This window comes from Thermobia domestica, chromosome 2 (assembly GCF_964235325.1).
Source record: "Thermobia domestica chromosome 2, izTheDome1.hap1.1, whole genome shotgun sequence".
In the NCBI taxonomy this organism is placed as follows: domain Eukaryota; kingdom Metazoa; phylum Arthropoda; class Insecta; order Zygentoma; family Lepismatidae; genus Thermobia; species Thermobia domestica.
In genome coordinates, this window is record NC_137455.1 from 795868 (window position 1) to 817736 (window position 21869).

A 21869-nucleotide genomic window follows, 5' to 3' on the forward strand; every position below is an offset into this window, starting at 1 on the left:
GAAATGGGGGAAATTTCATAATAATGAGGATCTGTATAATTTATACCGTTTACTAATTAGTCATCAAATCTGGGAGGCTCAGGTGAGGAGGTCGTGTAGCCAAAATGAAAGAAAGTAACAACGCTTTCAAAATGTAAACTAGAAGTCCAGTTGGAAAACGACTATTAGGACTTATGCGCAGTTGGGACGACAATATTAAGATGGATCTTACAAAAATAGGAAGCAGAAACTGGATCCAGTTGCCGAAGGACACAAGTCAATGGTGAATGCAGTATTGAACCTTCGGGTACCATAGATCATAGAGTTACTTAGTTAAAAATTATTTTCCACAGTATTCAAGGGCTTTCAAATGACAAAATTTTTGATTGAATTTGTACAAATATATTTCTAAATACATAAATCAAATTTATTACATTGTATTAGATAAAATTGATCTTATTTTAGGTAATGTAAAAATTGTGCATATGTTTTGCAATTTACTATTTTGGTGTACTTTGACACTTGTCAATTATACATACCAAGGATGATATATAAGAAAAATGAGGATTTCTAATTATTTAATGTTGTTCCCCTGTTTGTTACAGGCTCAGGCTCGCGAATGTTTATTTGAGAAGCTGGAGCTTCAAAGCAAAGACCGCAGGGACATGGACATCTGCCTTGATCTGGGACAGGAAGCTTCCCAGGTAATGATTCGTCAATTTTACATTGAGGGATTTATGACATTTATTTCATTTATAATTAAAAATATAGAAGAGAGAACGCATATTTAAACAGAACTTTTCTACGTTTTAAATGGTCCAACGTAAATATTCATCTCCAATAATTATTAACTACGTCTAAAAAGCTCGTGATACAGCGGCTATTGACATGGCGACGCAGCGCACTGACCACGTGTTAGTTGCTAGGCTAGACGCAGTTCAGCAGGTTGCTAACAGATGGCGTTGGAGCTGCTTAGGCCAGAAAGGGCTGTCAGGCCAAGTAGTTTGACTTTAATAATTACTAACGCTGAATGGATGTCCTTCCTTTTGGTATATAGGTGAAATCTGTAAGATGTATTGCTCTCTTTTTAATTTATTTATCCTTAAGGATAATAAGGTTTCTCGCTTATTGAATTCACGCTTGTTAGGATGAACAACTAACTTATTTTTATGTATTCACATCTTGTACTCTCTGTTATATTGATCAGTGTATTCTTTTATGACCATTTCTGTAGTCTTTCATAATTCGTACTACAGTATTTGTCTTTTGCTGTAAGATGTCTTTACAACGATCAATAACACAGACAACGTATGAAAAAAATAAAAACACTGAACAGTAACAGTGAATAGAAGATGGGAATGTGTGGAGCTCCTTTGTAATTATATGCTAGGCTAGCGTACGCATCTTTGGCGCGGGAGATCCGGATTCGATGCCTTACGGGAGCTCATGTGGTTCAGGCCCCTCTTTAAGCTGTAGGTTCACGTCTCATATAACCTCGCTGCTGAAAGAAACTCTAAACAAAAATCCAAGGTGGGAATACTTCAAAATAAGTGTGATTCTGCATTCTAACAAACGTGAATTATATATCAATAAATGGGAAACCTCATTATTCTTGAAGTTGATGAAAAGTGTATTTTAAAATCTTCATCCACAAACCGAAAGGAAGGACGACCGTTCAGTATTAAATATTACGGGTAGTTGATCGAGCACTTAAAAGATAATAAATTTGTGTTTAATTCAGTTCAGAGTAGTATTCATAGATCGCATGCAATTTCTAACATGTGAGCGTGTTTTACATCCGCTTCTAACATACCATTGTACTATACTTCCTGTATCACGTTATGCTAACCACCGTACCTTGATTTCAAGTGGTGACTTTTTATAGGAGCTTTAATATTGAAGGAATATCAAGGGAGAAGAATAACAATACGTTTAAGCAGGATTTTAGAATTTTTAAATTATATTTTTTTCTGTCCATAATAACTCAGTTTCAATGCTGTTTCTGTCAACAACAGAATTTATTCCACAATCCAGTACGTTTCTTAAAAAGTATGAAATATACTCTTCCTTCACTGTTTGACTTTATTCACCTTAATGTGTGTTATACACGAGGGTTTCATCGTGCTTGAAACTACAACAACAAACAGTAAAGGTATGTACATAAATTCTACGAAACAGAAATTTTTTTCTTTATTTCATAAGGATAACACAACAGGCTTAATATCCAGTTATGGTGTCGTATACATAATTATCTAACATACATTATTATACATACACAAGTATACGTCGTTTAATTATGAAGATTATTTCCTGGCAATTGTTTTGAACTTGTTTTCTGACATACTAAACACATCTACTACATGAAATTTAACCATTTCCTTATATGAAGCACACATTCTCCACAGAGGAGACTTACGCAATATGTTAGTTCTTGCTTTTCTACAATAGAATGTCCCGTGTTTGCTGTTCTAGTCTTACCTGTTGGGACACGTAATAATACTTCTGAAACTAATTCTGGACAATCAATTTTATCATTTAATAATTTATGTAAGAACAACAAATCAAAAACACATCTCCTTTTTTCTAATGTTTGAAAATTAAAATTCCTTACCAAGTCTTCATAGTGGACATACTTTGGGTAGAAACCAGTTTTCTTGTATGCAAGCATCTTTAAGAATTTAAACTGTGTATCTTCTATTGCGTCAGAGTATTTAGTGACATTTGGTGTCCAAACAGTACAACAGTATTCTAATTTTGACTTCACATACGAAAAATATAACAACCTTATAAATGTTGATTCTTTGTATCCTATAAATTAAACCTAGGTTTCTATGTACACCACTCGTTATTGCGTCAATGTGTTGAGCAAAGGTCAATTTGCTATCAAATATAATTCCTAGATCTTTTACATTCGGTGACTCTTAATTAAAGAAGTCATTTTAGATTCCCATTTAAATACTCATCAATACTGTAAAATACATGCCTCCCCAATAATTTCTGTACTGTTTGTTTAAAAGTGTTATTAGTCCATTTCTTATAATATGAAAGTTTGTTGTACATTTTTTTCTCAAATAGATTTTCGTGATTGGATTTTATTAGCCGAAATCTTGTAAGTGTAAATGTGCAGAAATTCTAGTATCGTAAAGGTGAAGATCCAGATTACTTTAAAAAATATCGTATGAAATGTATTTGACACAATTTCGAATATACACTCGGATGAGAGGGACTTTTTTCCTTGTATGTTCAGACTTTTTTTTAATCTTTTTTTTTTTTATAAAAAGGTCTGCTAGACTTAGTAAGAAGCAGAGAAGACATTATCATTAACACTTTTTTCTTAACAGTGAAAATATTTCTTTCTAGAGCAGAGTACATTTCAGTTGTAGTTTATTAACTAAGCTATTCTCGGGACTGAAATTAATGATAACTGATAAACCTACTTACACGATTAATGGGTTGTTCCAGGTGGCAGATGTCTACTCGAAAGTCCACGGGCTGATCTCGTCGCAGCCTGTGAAGGACTACGTGCCCTATTCATGGGTGTCGCTAGTGTTGGTGAAAAGAGAGCATTACACGGCGCTTTCCCATTACTACGTAGCTTCAGGCGTCTTGAACTATGGCTCAGAACTCAGCACACGGACGAAGGAGGTTCTGCAGTACATTCACAGAGAGGACGACAACAACAAAACAACACAGCTCGAAATCAGAGTTCCTAAGGACGATGGCGAAAGGAAACTCTTAGGTGCGTATTTGATTTCCACTTCCGATCACTGTTTAATTCTTAGATTTTGTTATATAGCTGCATTGGAAAATTAATACTGACCTTCTTATGTTTCTAATAATTTACTTTGTCTCTGTATAATTTCCATTAACTTACTTTCTTCAAAGGAGTTCGGTGAGGTTTCTAAATGTTAGAAAGAAATGTTCTGCTTATAATACTCGAATTGCAGAAGTGTTTACAAAAGTAACGGAAGTGTAAATTTAAATGAAATAACAATAATAATAATAATAAAATTAGGATATTTAAGTAAAATATTGTATTATATAATTAATAATTTTATGTAATATATGATTAAATGTCGACTAAAAGCAGGGAATTCGTATTATTATTCAGTTTCTTTAAGATCTCCTGTCGTCGCGAATTTTGTCGAGGAATTTGAAGTTAAAATATATAAAACGATAATCATGTCTGTTGTTCTGTATGGTTGTGAAACATGGTCACTTACTCTCAGGGAAGAACGTAGACTGAAAGTATTTGAGAACAAGATCCTGAGATGAATATTCGGAACCCAAGAGAAACGGGAACGGGAATGATGGAAACTTCGTTAAGAGGAACTACGTTTTCCAAACATTGTTAGGGTAATCAAATCTAGGAGGCTTATGTGGCAGGTCATGTAACCACAATGGAAGAAAGTAGGAACGCTTTCAAAGTTTTAACTGGAAATTCAATCGGAAAACGACCATTAGGAAGACCTAGATGGGAGGACAATATTAAGACGGATTTCGGAGAAATAGGAATGCAAAGTAGAAACTGGATCCAGTTGGCTAAAGATAGAAGTCAATGGAGAGCTTTTGTGAATGCGATACTGAACCTTCGGGTTCCATAGGTCATAGAGTTAGTTAATTAGTAAATACGTAAAGAGTTATTTTCATAAAGGAACTATTAATAGTTAAAGGACTAAGATTTTTAAATAGCAATTCACGCAATTTGCGTTTGAACGTAATGCAAAATATAAAAGTACGAATACTAGAAATTGTACTATATTGAGTATTGCAAATGGAAACGCAAATTTTGACTGTATTGACACAAACCCATACTTAATGAGGCCCTTTACGTCATTTTCTACTTTTATTATTTTTTTATCTTAAAAGAATGAGACACTGTGCTGTGGTTTTTTTCTGTATACATTGGTATCTTTTTCTGTAATTTTGTCAAATTACATTTGAATTCCTTAAGCTAGCCAAATGAAGAGAACTATTTGAATTCTCGAATGAGAGATTATAAATAGTCGTGATTTTCACGGAACGGGTGAGTTGAAAGTGATTTTTTGTTCGCAGTTATAAATCCGGAGGAAATTTAAACAATTATCTTATCTTAATTATTCGGAATTTCTGCGTGTAAATGTTGAAATTCCTTATAAAAGCTATCTTGTAAAGATGCTTCATTCTATCCGATTTGAATGTAAAACGATCACTGGTTGTTTGTAGTATTGAAAGTATGAAGAAAGTATAAAACAAACATTAATTTCATGGGTATTTCCTTTAGAGGGCAACGACCTATGAAAAGAGAACGCATTTATTCCTTATTATTATTTCTGAACGGTGTGACTTCTTTGAAACGATATCAGACACTTGAGAATTATTACTATTATTATTATTATTATTAATTGTGTAATGGTCGTATACAAAAACATACTGAAGTAGTTCACCTTTTAAAAATGTTTTTTATCATGTGACCAAATGTTACGCATCCGTTCAATTAAATAGGGATAAAATTTCCTACGAGGGTCATTTCAGAAGTCTTGTACACAGCGCATGCGTGACCGTTTGAATGGTGTGATCAAGTTCAATTTTATGTCAGTTGTGAGTCAGGGGGCTTGACGATTATGTCTGTGTTTGCTGGTTCGCGTGGCTGTGTCGTGAGAAATTCAGTGTTAAAATGGGAGGTGAGCCCGACTCAGGTCACGTTACACATAGTGACCAGCGATCCTATATCAAAACCAAAACTCTACGTGGAAAGAATACAACTGAAATTTGTAATGCTTTGCGAGAGGTTTGTGGAAATAGTGTAGTGGATCCTAGCACTGTATCACGGTGGTCAGCTTGTGTCTGTGAAGATTGTGTAGAACTGCGGACAACCCAAGAAGTGAAAGACCATCAACTGCAACAGACTACACCTCTGAGATTATTGTGAATGACATTTTGAGAGAGGATCGACGAAAAACATGTGAGTGAATTGCATATGAGGTCAGAATGTCTGTCATTTCAGTTTACAAAATGTTTCTGCAAAATGTTTTGCTTTCGAAAATTCGTCAAAGAAGGCCTGGTAAACTTACAGTTGGTGTCCTCATTTTGCACAATAATGTAAGACCGCATACTGCCTTACAAATGAGGAAAACACTCGACAAGTATGGATGGAAAATACTCCCCCACCCACTATATAGTCCTGATTGAGTCCATCAGATTTTGATTTGTTTCTCAAATTGAAGGAACCACTCCGTGGAAAATGTTTCGATACAATTTACAAAGCTTCCAGTGAGATGACCCGAGTGATAAGACAGCTCAACAATGAAAATGCCCTATCCGGAATACAGAATTTATCAAAACGTTGGGAAGCTGTCATAAGCAAGAATGGAGAATATATTGAAGGCCTGTAAAGGTATTTGGTACAATAAATTATTTACTTCCATAATATCTTTCACTGTGCAGAAATGACCCTCGTATTATTATTAATCTATGAGAAAAAGGCAGTTAGTCGCGATTAACGAATGTATAACATTTTCCTCATGATAAGTGGGTAAGAATGATATTTGCTTTACAACCAACAATTTCTGTATAAACTTGAAGCTAAAAAATTTCTGTCTTTCCTACTTTCTTGTTTTATTGTCTATAGCATTTTTTGTTTTATTAAAATTTTCTATATTTCTTGTTCAAATCTTTTATTTCGCTAAGTATGTGAATATTGTATTTCTCATGAATGTATGGATCTGTTTTACTAATGTTAATTTCGAGATTTTTTTTCCTTTTTATTTTTTGTTCGTTTTGGTTTTTCGGTTATTTCATTACATATTTAGATTGATATAAGACAAAAGCTTATGTGGATTGATTAAAATTTATAAATAAAGTCAAAGAAAGTGTTAATAATCTAGCTTGTAGTAAATATACAACTATTTGGAAGCTCTTTTATGCTTTATAACACTCTTATCTTCTTCATTATCACAGTCAAACATCTAAATTTCGTAATGTGCAGTGTTATTTATCATTTATGGTGGTAGAGGCAGGTTGCAACTTCACGGCCTGAAAGAAGCAATCACTCTTATCCACAGGTTTTTAGTTAACATCTTTATATTTTGATTTCGATGAAATTCACTTGGCCTAAATATCTGTACAAATGGAGGGTCTAATGACTTGGAATATTGCTCTGAAACAAAAGAGGTTCAATTTCTTCTGTGTCTGGAGCCTAACTGTTAAGGTGCAAACATGGGAAATCATTGAATTTAAGAAGGGTCATATTCCGTAGGGAAAAAAGTAAACATACTGATTGACCAACTGGCATGTATGTCTCTGTAAGGCATGTTATGAGTGGTAAATTACTGAAAGTCCTTCTATTTCTGTTTTTACAGGTCGAGCGCATCTCCGTGAGTCTGTTCTTCTTCACGAGGAGAGCCAGCGACTACACCGCATGTGTAGGGAGCTGAAGGGGAAGGAGGCGTTGCAGTGCGTTCTACGAAAGGCTCACGACAGAGCGCTGGATGCTTACGCCGCTGCAGAGGAGGAAGACGACTTCAGGGAAATCCTAGACCCTCCAAGAATACTTGGTATGTGATCTGTTCACGACGAACTACTTATTTCCTGGCTATGTGGTTAGCATACAAATGCATGGTTGATTCTCGATTAGAGCTGATGGTGTAGTTGAGACCCTATACTAAATTGTAGGTCCACGTATCATATAGCATCAGTACTGAAAGGATAAATTAAATCAACCAATGAAAGGACAGAAATTATGCACGTAAAGCAAGATACTAATATCATATGAGCGAATATTTATATTTCACTCTTTACAAATGGAGTATCATTAAGTATTCCTTCATATACAAATTGTATAATCGAGTTCACATAAATTGTACTATATTTCACTGTTATAAGTTGACGGAGGTGACTGATAAGGTTTCACTATTTCTTTCAAACTTTCTGCAAAACTGTTTTTCAACTGTTTATTATTATAAATAATTAAAACTTGTATTCAGTTATAAGACATTGTTGCATATCTTTTCGAAATGTATTTTTAATGCAATTCTTGAGGATAAGAGATGGCGCTGTAAACACTAAGTACTGGGGAGATTTGCTCTCAGTTTTTAATAATTTTTTACTATTTACATTTCAATATTTTTGACAATTTTGTTATTTGTTACAATTTTAATATACTGTTATTCAATTTCAATATGTTCATGCGCTGCTTATCCTTTCTTATTAATTAACAGTGTGAAAAACATAATTAAAACAGGCTAATTCGGCCATTTTGGCACGAGCCACCTTAATACATAATCTTATTTCAAACAATTTTCATTTAAAACAACATTAGTGAAACAGTCCACAAGGCGCTAAGGCCGGGACCTCCTTTATATAAATCTCCCGTAAGGGAGGTAACTGAAATTGGAACTAATTCAAATCTTGTTTGTAAAGCTTGTTATTTTCGTGCGTTCGTCATACCAATTACCTATTTAGATTCTTGTTGAGAATTATGATAACCTGAAATTAATTTAAAGAGAAAGAGGTAGTTTCTGTTCGAAACATTGGAAAATAATAGCAGAAAAAGCTAAAACACAATATTTATTCTCCTTCAAAAATACAAATGCTATTGATTGTAGGAAAGTGTCGTTTTACTTTTCTGAAATAATACAGTATGTGGTCATTATCTTAACAATCATGGAAATGTTAAGAATTACGTTAGATTTATTCACCTTAACGTATATTCATACGCAATTGTTAGTCATTTCGTTAAAAAAAAAAAGAAAATAAACCAGTTGAGAATACTCCAAGAGCATTACCAGAGCGAACTTAAAAAGAAATAATCTTTTTGAAATTTATATGAAATTGTGTATTAAATTTATTTGATTAAATTCAATAGATAATACACTTACATATTTGGAACCTGCGTATTAGGGGATATATTGAATTAGCTACAGTGAGCTGTCACTTTATCACCGCATGTATACTGGAAATGCAGATATAACCATTGGTCACCGGTTACTATTTGGTACCAACATGTTCACCATCCTCTTCGGTATTGATCAACACCAATATCATCTGTCTATGACTTACGGTTCCCGAGATATGGCTCCTTAAATCTCCCGAAACCGGAAACTTTTTTTTAAAAACCAATATCTCGGGAACGGTAAGAGTGACGCAAAAATTTCCATCACTTTTTTAAATAGTTTTTCATGCTCTATCGAATGGGAGGCTCAAAATCGATAATAATAATAATAATAATAATAATAATAATAATAATAATAATAATAATAATAATAATAATAATAATCGCAAATAACAGACACACACACACACAGACATAGAGAATTCAGTAACGAACTTTTTAAGTTGGTTGAAAATATATACACATAAAATGCATAATCATTACATGTTAAATGTACTTCAATACATGTTGATAATATTGTTTTAAATTTATTAAATGAAGAACTTCTTTTACATCACTCTTCTAAAGGTTTATTCTATATATTCAACTACCTAGAAAATTAGCTTCCTTATTAAATTGTATTGTTTTTTCATTAAAATGGAATTTTTTAAAAATGATTTTGTGTTAGGTTGCGGACTAAAATTTGTTCTTATCTTCATTTTTATGGAATTAGTTATTTCCTTATCACTGTGTTGCAAGCAGTGATAATATTTAGAAAAAATGGAAGCAAAAGGCTAATACTCACCGCAGAAAATAAACCACTTCTCTAAGAAGTACTCTCGGAGAACATTTTCTCTATCTTCAGCGTATAGTCACGATTCGAAAAGGATTAAAAACATGGTGAGAAATGTGGATCGGTAAAATTGGTTAAAAAGGATCTAAAATATGCGAAGCGTGATTATTTTTGTTGGACATAAACAGATATTAATGGTAACTCACTTGTCACTGGTCACTGTTGTTCACTGTTTTTCATTACCTTCCAGACGGTGGAAATATGTAGTGAAAAGGCTGTTCCAAATTGCATTTATGTCTCCTTTATCTAAATTGAGTGTAGGTTTCTCTTTATGAATGTAATAAGCTTCTTTAATTTTTCGTTCAGTTGTTGTTATTCTTTTCTTTATGAATTAGCAATATTATGGTTATTGTTTATTTAGTTATTTCCTGTCCAGATATCGTGCTTAACAAACTTGTAAGCAAGTTAAGATATTTTATACTCTTAGTGAATGAGTATAATACCACACTAGGACAACTTACAAAAGATAATTTTCGGTTTTCCGAGTCAAGTAATAAATTATCTACACTCTCCAGTGTTACACATGAACACCTTAAATCACTTTCCTGAGGAAACATCGCATGATATTACACTAGAAACACAGCTTAAGTGGGCAGATTCAGGAAATAATTGTTTTTAAAGATACCAAGATCTAAAATACTTATCTTTGTGCTTGAAGTATTAAATGCATTACAGAGTGTATGAACTTTCCTTCGTGTGTCCAAAGATTTTAAAGCTACAGTAACGAGTGTAGTTTTCTTAGTAAAAATAAAGTAGTGGTGTGTTCTCTAAGAATGTTAGACCATATTTAGGTTATTATTCAAAATTATTTCACAAACTAATGGATTATAAATGCGAAGGTCTTTTGTTTTATATTTCAGCCTCAACAAAATTCCAATTAAGTTTGACTTCTCCTGACTTTGCTCAGTTTCGTGTTCAAGACTTGTTCCGCAATCTTGGACCAGTGGCCATTTTCTCAGCAAAACACCACTGGACGGCGCCTCGAGCAGTGCAGCTGCAGAAAATTGGTGGCGAAGGATTTGGCTTCAGCGTCCGAGGGGACTCCCCAGTCATTGTCGCCGGCGTCGATTCCGGAAGCCTTGCAGACGTATGTATTTTTTTTTACAATACTTCTTTACAATGATTCTATAATATTTTAGGAATAGTAATGTTGTAATAAGGCATTCTAAAATAAAACGTAGTATTATTGTAAAAGGGAAAACAAATGAGGACGTTGAAGGTAGTGCAAATGAAATCCTTTGCAATCTATCTCAATGGATTAAAGAAAATAAGTCTCAGTGGACTAAAGAAAATAAGTCTCAGTGGATTAAAGAAAATAAGCTTAAATTGAACATTGAAAAGACACAAGCAATCAATTTTCATCAAAAAATATGCACATCCTGCGAATATTTTAATTGAAAGTAACGAAACAGACTATGGGAGATCTACCAAGTTTTTTAGGAATTTTGATCAATGAAGATCTCTCCTGGGATATGCATATAACTAAGCTTAGTAAAGTACTAAATCAGATTTATTTCACAATAAAAGTACTTAAAACCGTATTAAAAGATTCTAGTTTTAAAAACAGTTTGCTGTGGATTATTCAAGTCGATTTTAACACGTGGCATTATATTTTGAGGAAATACACACAAGGCCAAAGAAATTTTTACAATACAGGAAAGAATAATAAGAATGATGGCAGCTGCTAAACCAAAACATCACCGCAAACCAATATTTAAAAAAAAATCTTGTATACTTGCAATACCTTGTTCGTATATCTTAAATTTACTGATATTTTAAAGGGACACCTAGACGGTATCCTTACGCAAGTAGAAGAACAACATAATCATGATACAAGAAACAAACAGAACTTTTCTGTTGTACAATACAGAACTGTATTATATGAAAAAGGGTGTAAATACGCGGGTATCGTGCTTTGTAATAAACTTCCCAAAGATATATAGGCTCAGGACTCTGTTGCTAAATTTAGAAAAGAACTTCAGGAATATTTACTAATCTAACCTAACGTAATCTAAACCTTAACATTTTGGACCTACTCTGCTGCACAAACACCGTATCTTTTATATCTTCTTACTGTATTAGATATCAAAAAATTATTTTGAAAATTCCTTGTAACAAGTTTTAATAAAGTACTTGTAGTTGCTTACCTACTATCAACTAACTAACTAAATTAACTAACTTTATGGCCTATCGAACCCGAAGGCTTAATGCCACTGACTTTTATCCTTAGCCAACTGGATCCAGTTTCTACTTTGTATTTCTGTTTCTGCGAGATCTATCTTAATATTGTCCTCCCATCTGCGCCTAGGTCTTCCGAATGGTTGTTTTTTGATTGGTCTTCCATCCTGGCTATATAACCTGCCCACCTGAGCCTCCTAGATTTGATCACCCTAACAATGTTTGTTAAAGCATATAAATTATGTAGTTCCTCGTTATGAAGTTTCCGCCATACCTATTCCTCTTCGGTCCGAATATTTCTCTCAGGATCTTGTTCTCACTAGCAACTTTTACCATAAAATTTAGCCCATAGAAATACAAGTAAAAATTTCTCATATCCACGCCTTTTCTTAGATTTTCCACTTAAAAAAAAAAAAAAAAGAATAAGTAAATAATAATAGTAATAATAAAATAAATGAATAATAATCACTTTTGCTCACAACCTATGGATCCACACATAATACCATTAGATCCATACAGCATACTTTCATTACAACTTCTTATCCACAACTACAGGCAGTGACGTATTTAGGGGGGTGGCTTCCTGGCTTAAGCCCCCCCCCCGAAATCTTACTTAGTATAGTAAAGTAAATGAAATATCTTGCAGAATTTTCACATTTCCAGGCAAAGCCCCCCCCCCCGAAAGTTAGCAAAGCCCCTCCGGAAACAAAATCGTAAATACGCCACTGAAACATAATCTGGTGTTTCACAGTACGAATCAACATCTCCTCTTCATAATAACATAACCGTGTACCTCTGTGCGGCTATTACTCCAATTCTACATAAATCTCAACGTATAGCCGTAGAATTACTGTGCCCATGCGCATGTACCAAAATTCTCACCTCATCTCCATTATTAAATAATAAACTCAAATATTCTTTCTCCTAGTATTCTTATAAATCCTCCTTTACGTGTACGTTCTCTAATGTAAACATCTTCCTTCCTTCCTTTAACACCATAAACAGTTGAAATATTAACTATTGTGAGGTTCAAGTTTGTCATGTACTGCCTAAGTTTTGTTATGTGTCACTTCGTTAATCGTTCCTTTCTATTATTTATTTATTTATTTATTTATTTATTTATTAGCAGTCACGTAACTAAGGGGTGGGCGCAAAACTGAGAAAATATTTATTTTCACTTTTCAATTCAAGAAAAGGAATTTTAACAAACTAAAGATCATTAAAAAACATACCTCAAAACTTAACAGGACAACAACGCGTCACCAACCTTACGATCATATCCATAGAATATAAATTAGCTTCAAACCCATCTTTTGAGGACATTGCAAAAGCCTTTGCAGTCAAAAGAGCCAGCAAAGTTAAATTTTAGTTCCAGCTTTTTGTGTTTTCATTTAACTTACATTGATTTAAAAGATCTGGAAAATGTCCGAATATAATACTCGAGACAACAGCTTGACCATTTGTCATAATCTGTTGCCTTAGAATAGAATATTTAATTGTTGATTCATTCTATCCGGTATGCACATCCCGATATAATTCTAAAAACACTGTGATTTACAGTTATTATGATAAAACCGTGTCAAGCATGTTACTCTCAGATTATTTGACGATCAAATACTAATTAGTTTGATGTTTTATCTTGTACTAAAAATTAAATTGTGTACTGCAATTTTGAAATCAAGCTTCACCACTTGAAGGAAAAATGGAATAGGAGAATTACTGTGTGATGCCAATATCAGGTGTAGTCGCTGAGGGTTTTGGTTTGGTTGGTCAGGAGGGGGAGGGGCGCTAATGCGAGTTCTTGCCCCGGGCGACAACTAGCCTACTTGGTCGTCGTCTATTTATTGTTTCTGTGTAGTGCTACATACAGCCCTAAAATTTACCTTCTCTTCTAAGATGTTGTATTGGTTTTAAATTTAATTTCCTTTACTTTCCTTGACTTGCTTCATTAGTTACTTCATCGGACACAGATTACTTTCTTAATTGGTTCCTCTTATTGGGAATGAAGAATTACTTTGTTAATTATTTCCTTTTATTTATTTATTGTTTCTATGCAATGTAGTGAAAAAATGAAATGAAAATGAAATCTTTCAGTTTTACGTCCCACGGTTATGCCGGTTAGGCCAAAGGAGACAGTGATGATGAGAAATAAATGAAATAGTGGAATGAATAAAGTTGGAGGAAACGGGAGAACCCCGAGAAATCCCACGAGCACGGTGTTTGACCACCACAAAGTCCACACGGCGCGAGCTGGGATCGAACCAGGGACCCCAAGCACCGGAGGTGAACGCTTTACCACTAATCCACCGCTTCCCTCCCTATGCAATGTAGTGTTACATACAGCCTTAAAATTTACCTTCTCTTCTAAGATGTTATGTTGGTTTTAAATTTAATTTCCTTTACTTTCCTTGACTTGCTTCATTAGTTACTTCATCAGACACAGATTACTTTCTTAATTGGTTCCTCTTATCGGGAATAATGTATCACTTTGTTAATCTGTTCGTTCTATTTATTTATTTATTTATTTATTGTTTCCATGCAATATAGTGTTACATACAGCCTTAAAACTTACCTTCCTTCTAAGATGGTATATTGGTTTTAAATTTAAGTTTTCTTTCCTTTCTTTGACCTCCTTCGTTAGTTACTTCATCAGACGCAGAATTACTTTCCTAATTGGTTCCTCTTATTGGGAGTAAAGTATTACTTTGTTAATCATTTCCTTTTATTTATTTATTTATTTATTTATTTATTTATTTATTTATTTGATTGATTGATTGATTCTATTCCATGTAGTGTTACATACAGCCTTAAAACTTACCTTCTCTTCTAAGATGTTATATTGGTTTTAAATTTCCTTTCCTTTCCTTGACCTCCTTCGTTAGTTACTTCATCAGACGCAGACTTAGTAATCATAAGTTCCTATTTGTATAATTATTTTATTTGCATTTTTTCTTCCTTTAAAAATTAATACCATTCGTTTGTAAGAATTTAATACTCATTTTTATAACTTCGTAATTGAATTTGTCTATCATTTTTCTAACATTAAAGGGCCAAATCCCAGATGTGCATGTAATTGCTTGGTTAGTAGTTTTAGTTTCCTGAATGTGTACCTACAGGTCATTTTACTTGCTACCTTGGGAGGAGTAATCATAAGTTTTTTAATTTATTTATGCTGTAATGAAACCATACATTTTATTCTATAGTTCGGCGGGATGAAGGAGGGTGACTTCATCGTGGGCATTGGAGAAAAGGATGTGAAGTGGTCGCCGCATGAAGAGGTCGTCAAACTCATCAAAGCAGCTGGAGATTCCCTCAGCCTAAAGCTTGTTACTCCTATGGACAGGAACTACCTAAAAGTAAGCAACAAAACCTTTTTAAATACTATTTAAATACCTAACAATAATGTTGTACCACTTAATAATGCTATAAAGTAAACACCCTATGCAAATCAGCTGCTAATGTTGGTCCGATCTTGCAAAGCCATATCAATCAATGATGGAGGAAGGGAGAAGATATTGATTTTTGAAATTCTAAGGTTCACATTTCGTAGAACGGCATTTCAAGTTTTTTTAAATCGATATTCTTAATTAGACACTACGCTGCCCACTCCGAATATAGGGCAAAGCTTTGAGCTAGATGGTAGGCTTCTTTCACAGAAAGATTTGTTATTGATTAATGGATAGAATAGTATATAATTACGATGTTCAAAATATCACCCAGTAGATTAATGAGTAAATATTGCATAAACAAAACTTCCTCGCTTATTTCTGAATTGTGTAGATATATTTGTTGGGACTACAGAACTGTTAAAAATAATCTTTCAAGAGTCAAGTTGACATGTAGAAGCCTTTTCCGCTGCGTGATCTGCATTTTTGAATGCGTGTCTTCTTTAAATTTTCAGTACATTTCAGTCAATAGTTTTGCTCCGAACTTGTTTTTTGGCTGTAGTTTAAAGAGGCATTGTCACTTTACAAGAACTTGTAGCTGTCATAAAAAAAAAATCTTGAAACTCAATCTTTCTATTTACTGTGTACATATTACAACTTCTTGAAAGCAAGAAAGGTATTTCCACGTATGCAGCACTGCACTCTAGTGGACAAATAGTGAACTTCCTCATTAAAAACGTGTATTTTGGCGCACTCCCCCTCCCTGTCCAAAAGAATCCATTATTTCGGAAGCGGCGAAACTGGTTTTTCCTTTATATCAACGAGAGGACGATAGCAGGTAGCAAGCAAGACGTCCCAGAAAGTTGCACACTGTTCAACTCCTTGTAAGATGGAAAAAATGTTTTATGACCCTTTCAAGACTATGTGTACATGTTGAAATATGGTAGAGCTTCAAGATTTTTTAATATATACATATATATATTTTTTTTATGACAGCTACAAGTTCTTCTAACGTGGCAACCCCATTTAATGTATGCCACACAAAAACTGTATGTGGCATATGAACCGACTATTCAGCGTATGTTCCCCAAACCAGGCATTCCCAACGGGAATCAAACCCGTGTTTCCAGCAATAGAAGCAAGAGCATTAATTATTTAGCCGCAAGGGGGCTTTGAAACTTATGAAGCTATCACTAAATACAGAAATTTGGCTGTTCAGCGTACACACTTAACAATCAATATTACTTTGCATTGTAGCGTAATATGCGCAAAATCATATGCTAGTTCCACCTGAGGATCAGGTGTGCGATACTATCATGTCTATTCGCTAACTTTCAGTTAGCAAAATAGTTTATTTCATTTAAATTTTTAATGAATTTATCTTTCAAACGAGATTATTTCTCATGGTCAGTTTACATTTCAATATTAAATTTTGTCGAGTGCTTCGCATAATACGAATCCATAACTATAAACACTCAAATTCAAAATATGAAATACAGCAGTATTAGTATTTACAGGGTGTCTACTGATACTGGAAATACTTGAATTATACTGGAATTTAATTTTGATACTGGAAATACTGGAAATATATTGGAATTTTCCTCTACATACTGAAAAAATCATGAAGTTGGTAATTTGTCAAAAATACTTTTTTGTAATTGTTTTAATATTCTTAGAAACAATTTTGTATTCATTGAGATTGTAAATTTTTCCAAAGCAAGAGTTGTATACATTTTGTAATTAGACATTTAAAGCAATGGGTGGAGTGGATTGTTATGAAGGAAGTTGGGAGGGCTTTTAAAAAATATTAGAAAATCATGCGTATTTCAAAAACATCAAAGGTAACTAAATTTATTAAAAATAGAGAATATTCTGTCGATGGTAAAACAATTACAAACCTGAAATCATCAAGAGTGTGATTATTTCTAAAGAACTTTTAAAAAATCATTGCATTAGCCATTGGAATTTTGCTGATAGTTATGTTGAATATACTGGAATTTTGAAAATGAAACTCAGTAGACACCCTGATTTAGTTTCTTCCAAATTAAGACAATTCCAAAATTTTAAAATAAAAATAATACACTAACAAACAAGGTTTTCCAAGTGTCACACTCCGATATATTGTGTATTATGCTTGAATATAATTTTGTGTTTCACTGAAAGAAGTGGTTTTGTTTGTGTTTCCAGCCTAAGAACAGCAGCAAAGGGTCAATCTCTCCGACGTCAACGGCCAGCTCAAGCTCTGGCGTCTCTTCAGGCAGCTCGAGTCGCTTCCAGAGTCCGTCAGGCAGCGTCATGAGTAGTCGAAGCAAGGAGAACATCCAGAAGAAGCTGACGTGGAACCCTTTCAAGCGCGGACAGAAGGACAAGAAGGACGGCGACGACGTTAACTACGACTGCAACGTCATCTTGCGGTGAAAATTACAAATAACCAATGGACTTAGAACTGTGTGGAATTCCATGTACTATATTGTAATGTTAGTGTGCATGCATGAGTGGATGTGGCGTGTGTGATTGATACTGTGACTATGTATATGTATGTATTGTGAAGATATTGATGAAAGGTAAGACTGTAGAGTCTCCGACGAGTGCAATAGAAATAGATTTATTTTAAGTACAATGTAATGTGCATATAAATAATGGTAAGAAATATCTAAATGTACGGAAAACATATTTTAATCAAGAAATCAAACTTAATTGCCATTTTGTAAATAATTAAGATGTACCTTTATGTTCCTATGGTGCAAGTAACTGCAATTAAAGTAATTTCGGACAAAAATATGTAACAACTCATATTATAGACAGGAAAATAATTATCTGAGAATTACCTTTGAAATCAATGTAAAGAAATGTCGGTTATTTAAATTATAATGGGAGATAAATGCACACCAATTGTTTTTATTATTATTATTATTATTTTTTTAAATCTATTGTCAATCAAAGGTGAACAAAAGTGAAGTGATTCCAGCTTTTAAATAAAAACAACCTGAATGCGATTTCTTTCTTAAAACTGCTAAGGAATTGCAATGCAATTCTTGTTATGTATATGAACGCTTAATTAATTATTGTCTACAGTACCGTACGGCTACTAAATAAATAAATAAATAAATAAATAAATATAAGATCGCAGTTGTCGTTGATAAAAATTGTAAATGACATTTGAGAACTATACTTTGAAATAAAACGTTGAAGACGGATGCTGCTTATGAGATCCAGTGCTTAGAATCACATGTTTACATGAGTGTAAGGTTAGGTTACATAAATACATATCTATGAAATATACGTTGGGCTCCGCGAAATAAAGTACAGAGGCTTTCGTGGACAATGTTCATTGCGTCTTCACGGAAACTACTAACTAGAACCTCCTGAAAACGTGGATATCGTAGCACTATCTAAGAGACATGACATATCTTTTTATCATTAGTTCAATATTTTATTAATGTGTTTTATTGTTAAGACACTTATATGTTCTAATATCGAACCGCTATTGAATCATTGGTCGAAATAACTCTCGGCATTCGAAAGACATTGCATGATATAATTGACGAGAAACGGAACACGAAGATCGAACTTTGTGGTACTTACGTAGATCCTTTGTAGAACTTTATCCACCAATACCCGTTCTTCATTCTTCTCTTTTCTAGTCTAGTGGCTAGAGCGTGTGTTTTTGGTACACGAAGTCGTGGGTTTGATTCCAGGTGGGGGGAGTGGCGAACGCATTACAGTGGGTCATGTTCTATATTAAAATGTAGGTCTCCGTGTGTAGTTTCACTTCTGACAAGAGGTAAATACATAAATCAAGAGAGTCTTTGAGTTCGACTGTTGGTAGACAATTTCACAAGAAGAGAAACAATTTAATATGTTATTCATGCTCATATGACAAATTCATGCTGATCATTTTAAATTTCAGAACAATGTGTTTAATTAGAAATTCTTGCTAATAAAGAGTGCGGAGTATTTGATATGCAGCATTGTATGAAGCACGAAACCTAAATAATAATAAAACACAACCTTAACCTTTGTGGAAGAAAGGGTTTATATGAAAGAAACTTCAAGAGATTGTCTTACGTATCCATGTATATTGGTGTAATGTAATATCTCTTAATTTGTTTTAAAAACGAATTTCATTTCAGCTGTTCGGTGTTGAAGATGGGCGAATGTAATGTATCCGGAGGATTTTGAACATCAAGATTCTAATTGTTTAGTCGATATTTTCCCTTTTATTCTGTCAAATCTCCTTGAAATTTCGACTCACTTTTGTTCTCCTTGATTCATCTCCTTTAAAGCCAGAAAATGATAACGTACATTTAGAAATAAGTATCTAATTTGGTTTGTGATTTGCTGTGATTTGACATACAGAGTAATATACCATTTTACCTCTTCCTAGATCTGACGATCTTCCAATATAAGCCAACGTTTCATTAGAACTTACACAATTTGTATGAAAATATAAATTTTTTATGAAGAGTTTTTTAGGTGCAATATAATTTACAACTTTGTAGTATAATCAAAATAAAATAATATATTCTTTTTTTTAAAAAAAAAAAAAGTACAAATCAATGTATAAATTCAGAGCGACAAATCACAAAGTATTTGTGAACTTGTGTGATTATTGTCAAATTTGTTTGAAAAATGTTTTTTTATTATAGACATAAGAGTCCTGTAAAGTCTCCTAAAGCTGTTCAGTTTCTTGTTTGCCTCCGAGGAATCGTTCTTTCGTCGCTGTTGTAGGCAGAATATGTCAACGTTTCTATAATGGCTATGATGAGAAACGTTCCTACTCAAACAGAAAATTTATCCAAAGAGTGACGTAATTCATTTTTCTCGTAGGAGTAAACATCTAATTTATAGAAGGTAAAGCAATTTATCCAGTCAAGTTACTATGACTTACGATTTTATAATAGTTTTCAGAAGTACGCTCATTTTTGTTTTTTAAATTTTTATTTAGTTCTACGGCATTCTTGCATCTTTTGGAAAAAGACTAATTTTAACTTATGTCGTAAAGTATTGTAACAATGTTACTGGAATTGTGTTTTATACTTGTGTCCTTAATTCCACATTTCAGTTGAATATGGAATTAAAGAAGTGTTCAAGTTACAAGCTATAGAATCCAGTAACGATACGTTTCTTACCTTTACTCCAGTAGTAAATCTTCCGTCCTACTATTTGATATAAAATGTTTTATAAAATATATAAAATGTTATTATTCAACGCTGTTGTATTTCACATAAGATTTGAGAATCTGCTGGGCAAATTGAGAAACTTTTCTGTTACGTTTATTTGCTGATGAGTCTCAGATCCATTGTCCTACGGTTAAAGCGCAAATCTTCGTTTATGTTCCAACTTAAGTGAAAAATGTTAATTCTTAGTTATAATCGTACTATTAAGAATTTATCATATCGTTTACATGTGCCACAATTCATCAAACATCTGTATATATGACCTCATTAAACATCATTTGTTGTAGATGCTAGACGTTAAGTTGTAGATGGAATAGATTGACCAGCAGAGCTCTTGATAATTGTAGTTATTGTCTGATGTACATTTCTAATGTAAATAAATGCCATATTTTACGTGATGTGTTTTATTCTATCATCTACCAATGGACTTTAACCCGTACATATTGAGTAAATGTTCTGATAAGGACTGTGAGCTTCGTATTAATGTATCCTAATGAGTTTATGTTTTTGTTAAAGGATAAACGTTACGCCGTTCTTCTTGCGATAAGAACAATAAGAGAAGTTTCAGATAGATAAACTTGATGATATTTTTTCAAAGATTTTGAAAAAATATGCAACCCCAGCCATATATATACTAAACTGCCGTATGTATGTTAAAGTAAATTGTATGTTATCAGGGTCGGCTCTAGGCAATTTGCCGCCACGTGCAATGGAATCATTTCCCCCACCCCACCCCCTTTTCCCCAGAAAGAACAAATCTTAAAATAGCCACAATTTTAAGTATACTACCCCATCATGAACAACGAAGAGGAGGGAAAGTGCACTGGCACTCAGAAAGGCCTAAACATTACAAATACAATCTCGTTCTGTCTGTTTATTTTTCTCTAAATAATAATCTATTATGTTAATAAAAGATAAAGATGGTAATCCTTTTTATACAATTCAATATCGAGCTTCAATTTCAATATAAAAGTTTGCAATTCCAGTGCAACTAGCTCTTATATCTTTATTTCTTGATTTAATTCATCTGTTAAATATTTAAAAAAAAATCACCCTCACTGATAAGGAACTTGTTTGTGATAAAGACAAGACTAGTTTTCATATCAAAACTGTGATAACTAACTAAATGAATCAGGTGTTCGCTACTGTTCGAGAATTGAGTTCTTGTATTTCATAACAATCAAGTAATTCATGCTGGGATTTGTTTCACCATTTGCTTTAATACTGTCCATGCGATCTTAAACTGATGCGACCTAAACATGATTTATGAATGTAGTATTCAAACAGAAAATCAGGATAATAAATTTAACTACCATCATCATGATATTGTTTCCAACAAGAAATATTTATTTTAACTAATATAATTATGACAGATTTTCCCACCCCTCGAAACTTGCCGCCCCCTATACAAATGCACTGTTGCACATATGGTAGAGCCGGCT

At 33.4% G+C, this 21869-nt stretch overlaps 1 protein-coding gene across 6 annotated transcripts in view; it reads left to right on the plus strand.

Annotated features, from left to right (window-relative positions):
* Rhp (GTP-Rho-binding protein rhophilin) overlaps positions 1–20820 on the plus strand; it is a 390041-nt gene extending 369221 nt beyond the window's left edge. For all 6 annotated transcript variants that reach the window (XM_081738078.1, XM_081738089.1, XM_081738074.1 and 3 more), the window contains exons 8-13: positions 585–683; positions 3442–3718; positions 7320–7514; positions 10544–10770; positions 15065–15217; positions 17435–20820. In XM_081738078.1, the coding sequence (XP_081594204.1) occupies positions 585–683; positions 3442–3718; positions 7320–7514; positions 10544–10770; positions 15065–15217; positions 17435–17665 (1182 nt within the window). In that variant the 3' untranslated portion in view covers positions 17666–20820. The remainder of the gene's footprint in view (positions 1–584; positions 684–3441; positions 3719–7319; positions 7515–10543; positions 10771–15064; positions 15218–17434) is intronic.
* Positions 20821–21869: the final 1049 nt, after the last annotated feature.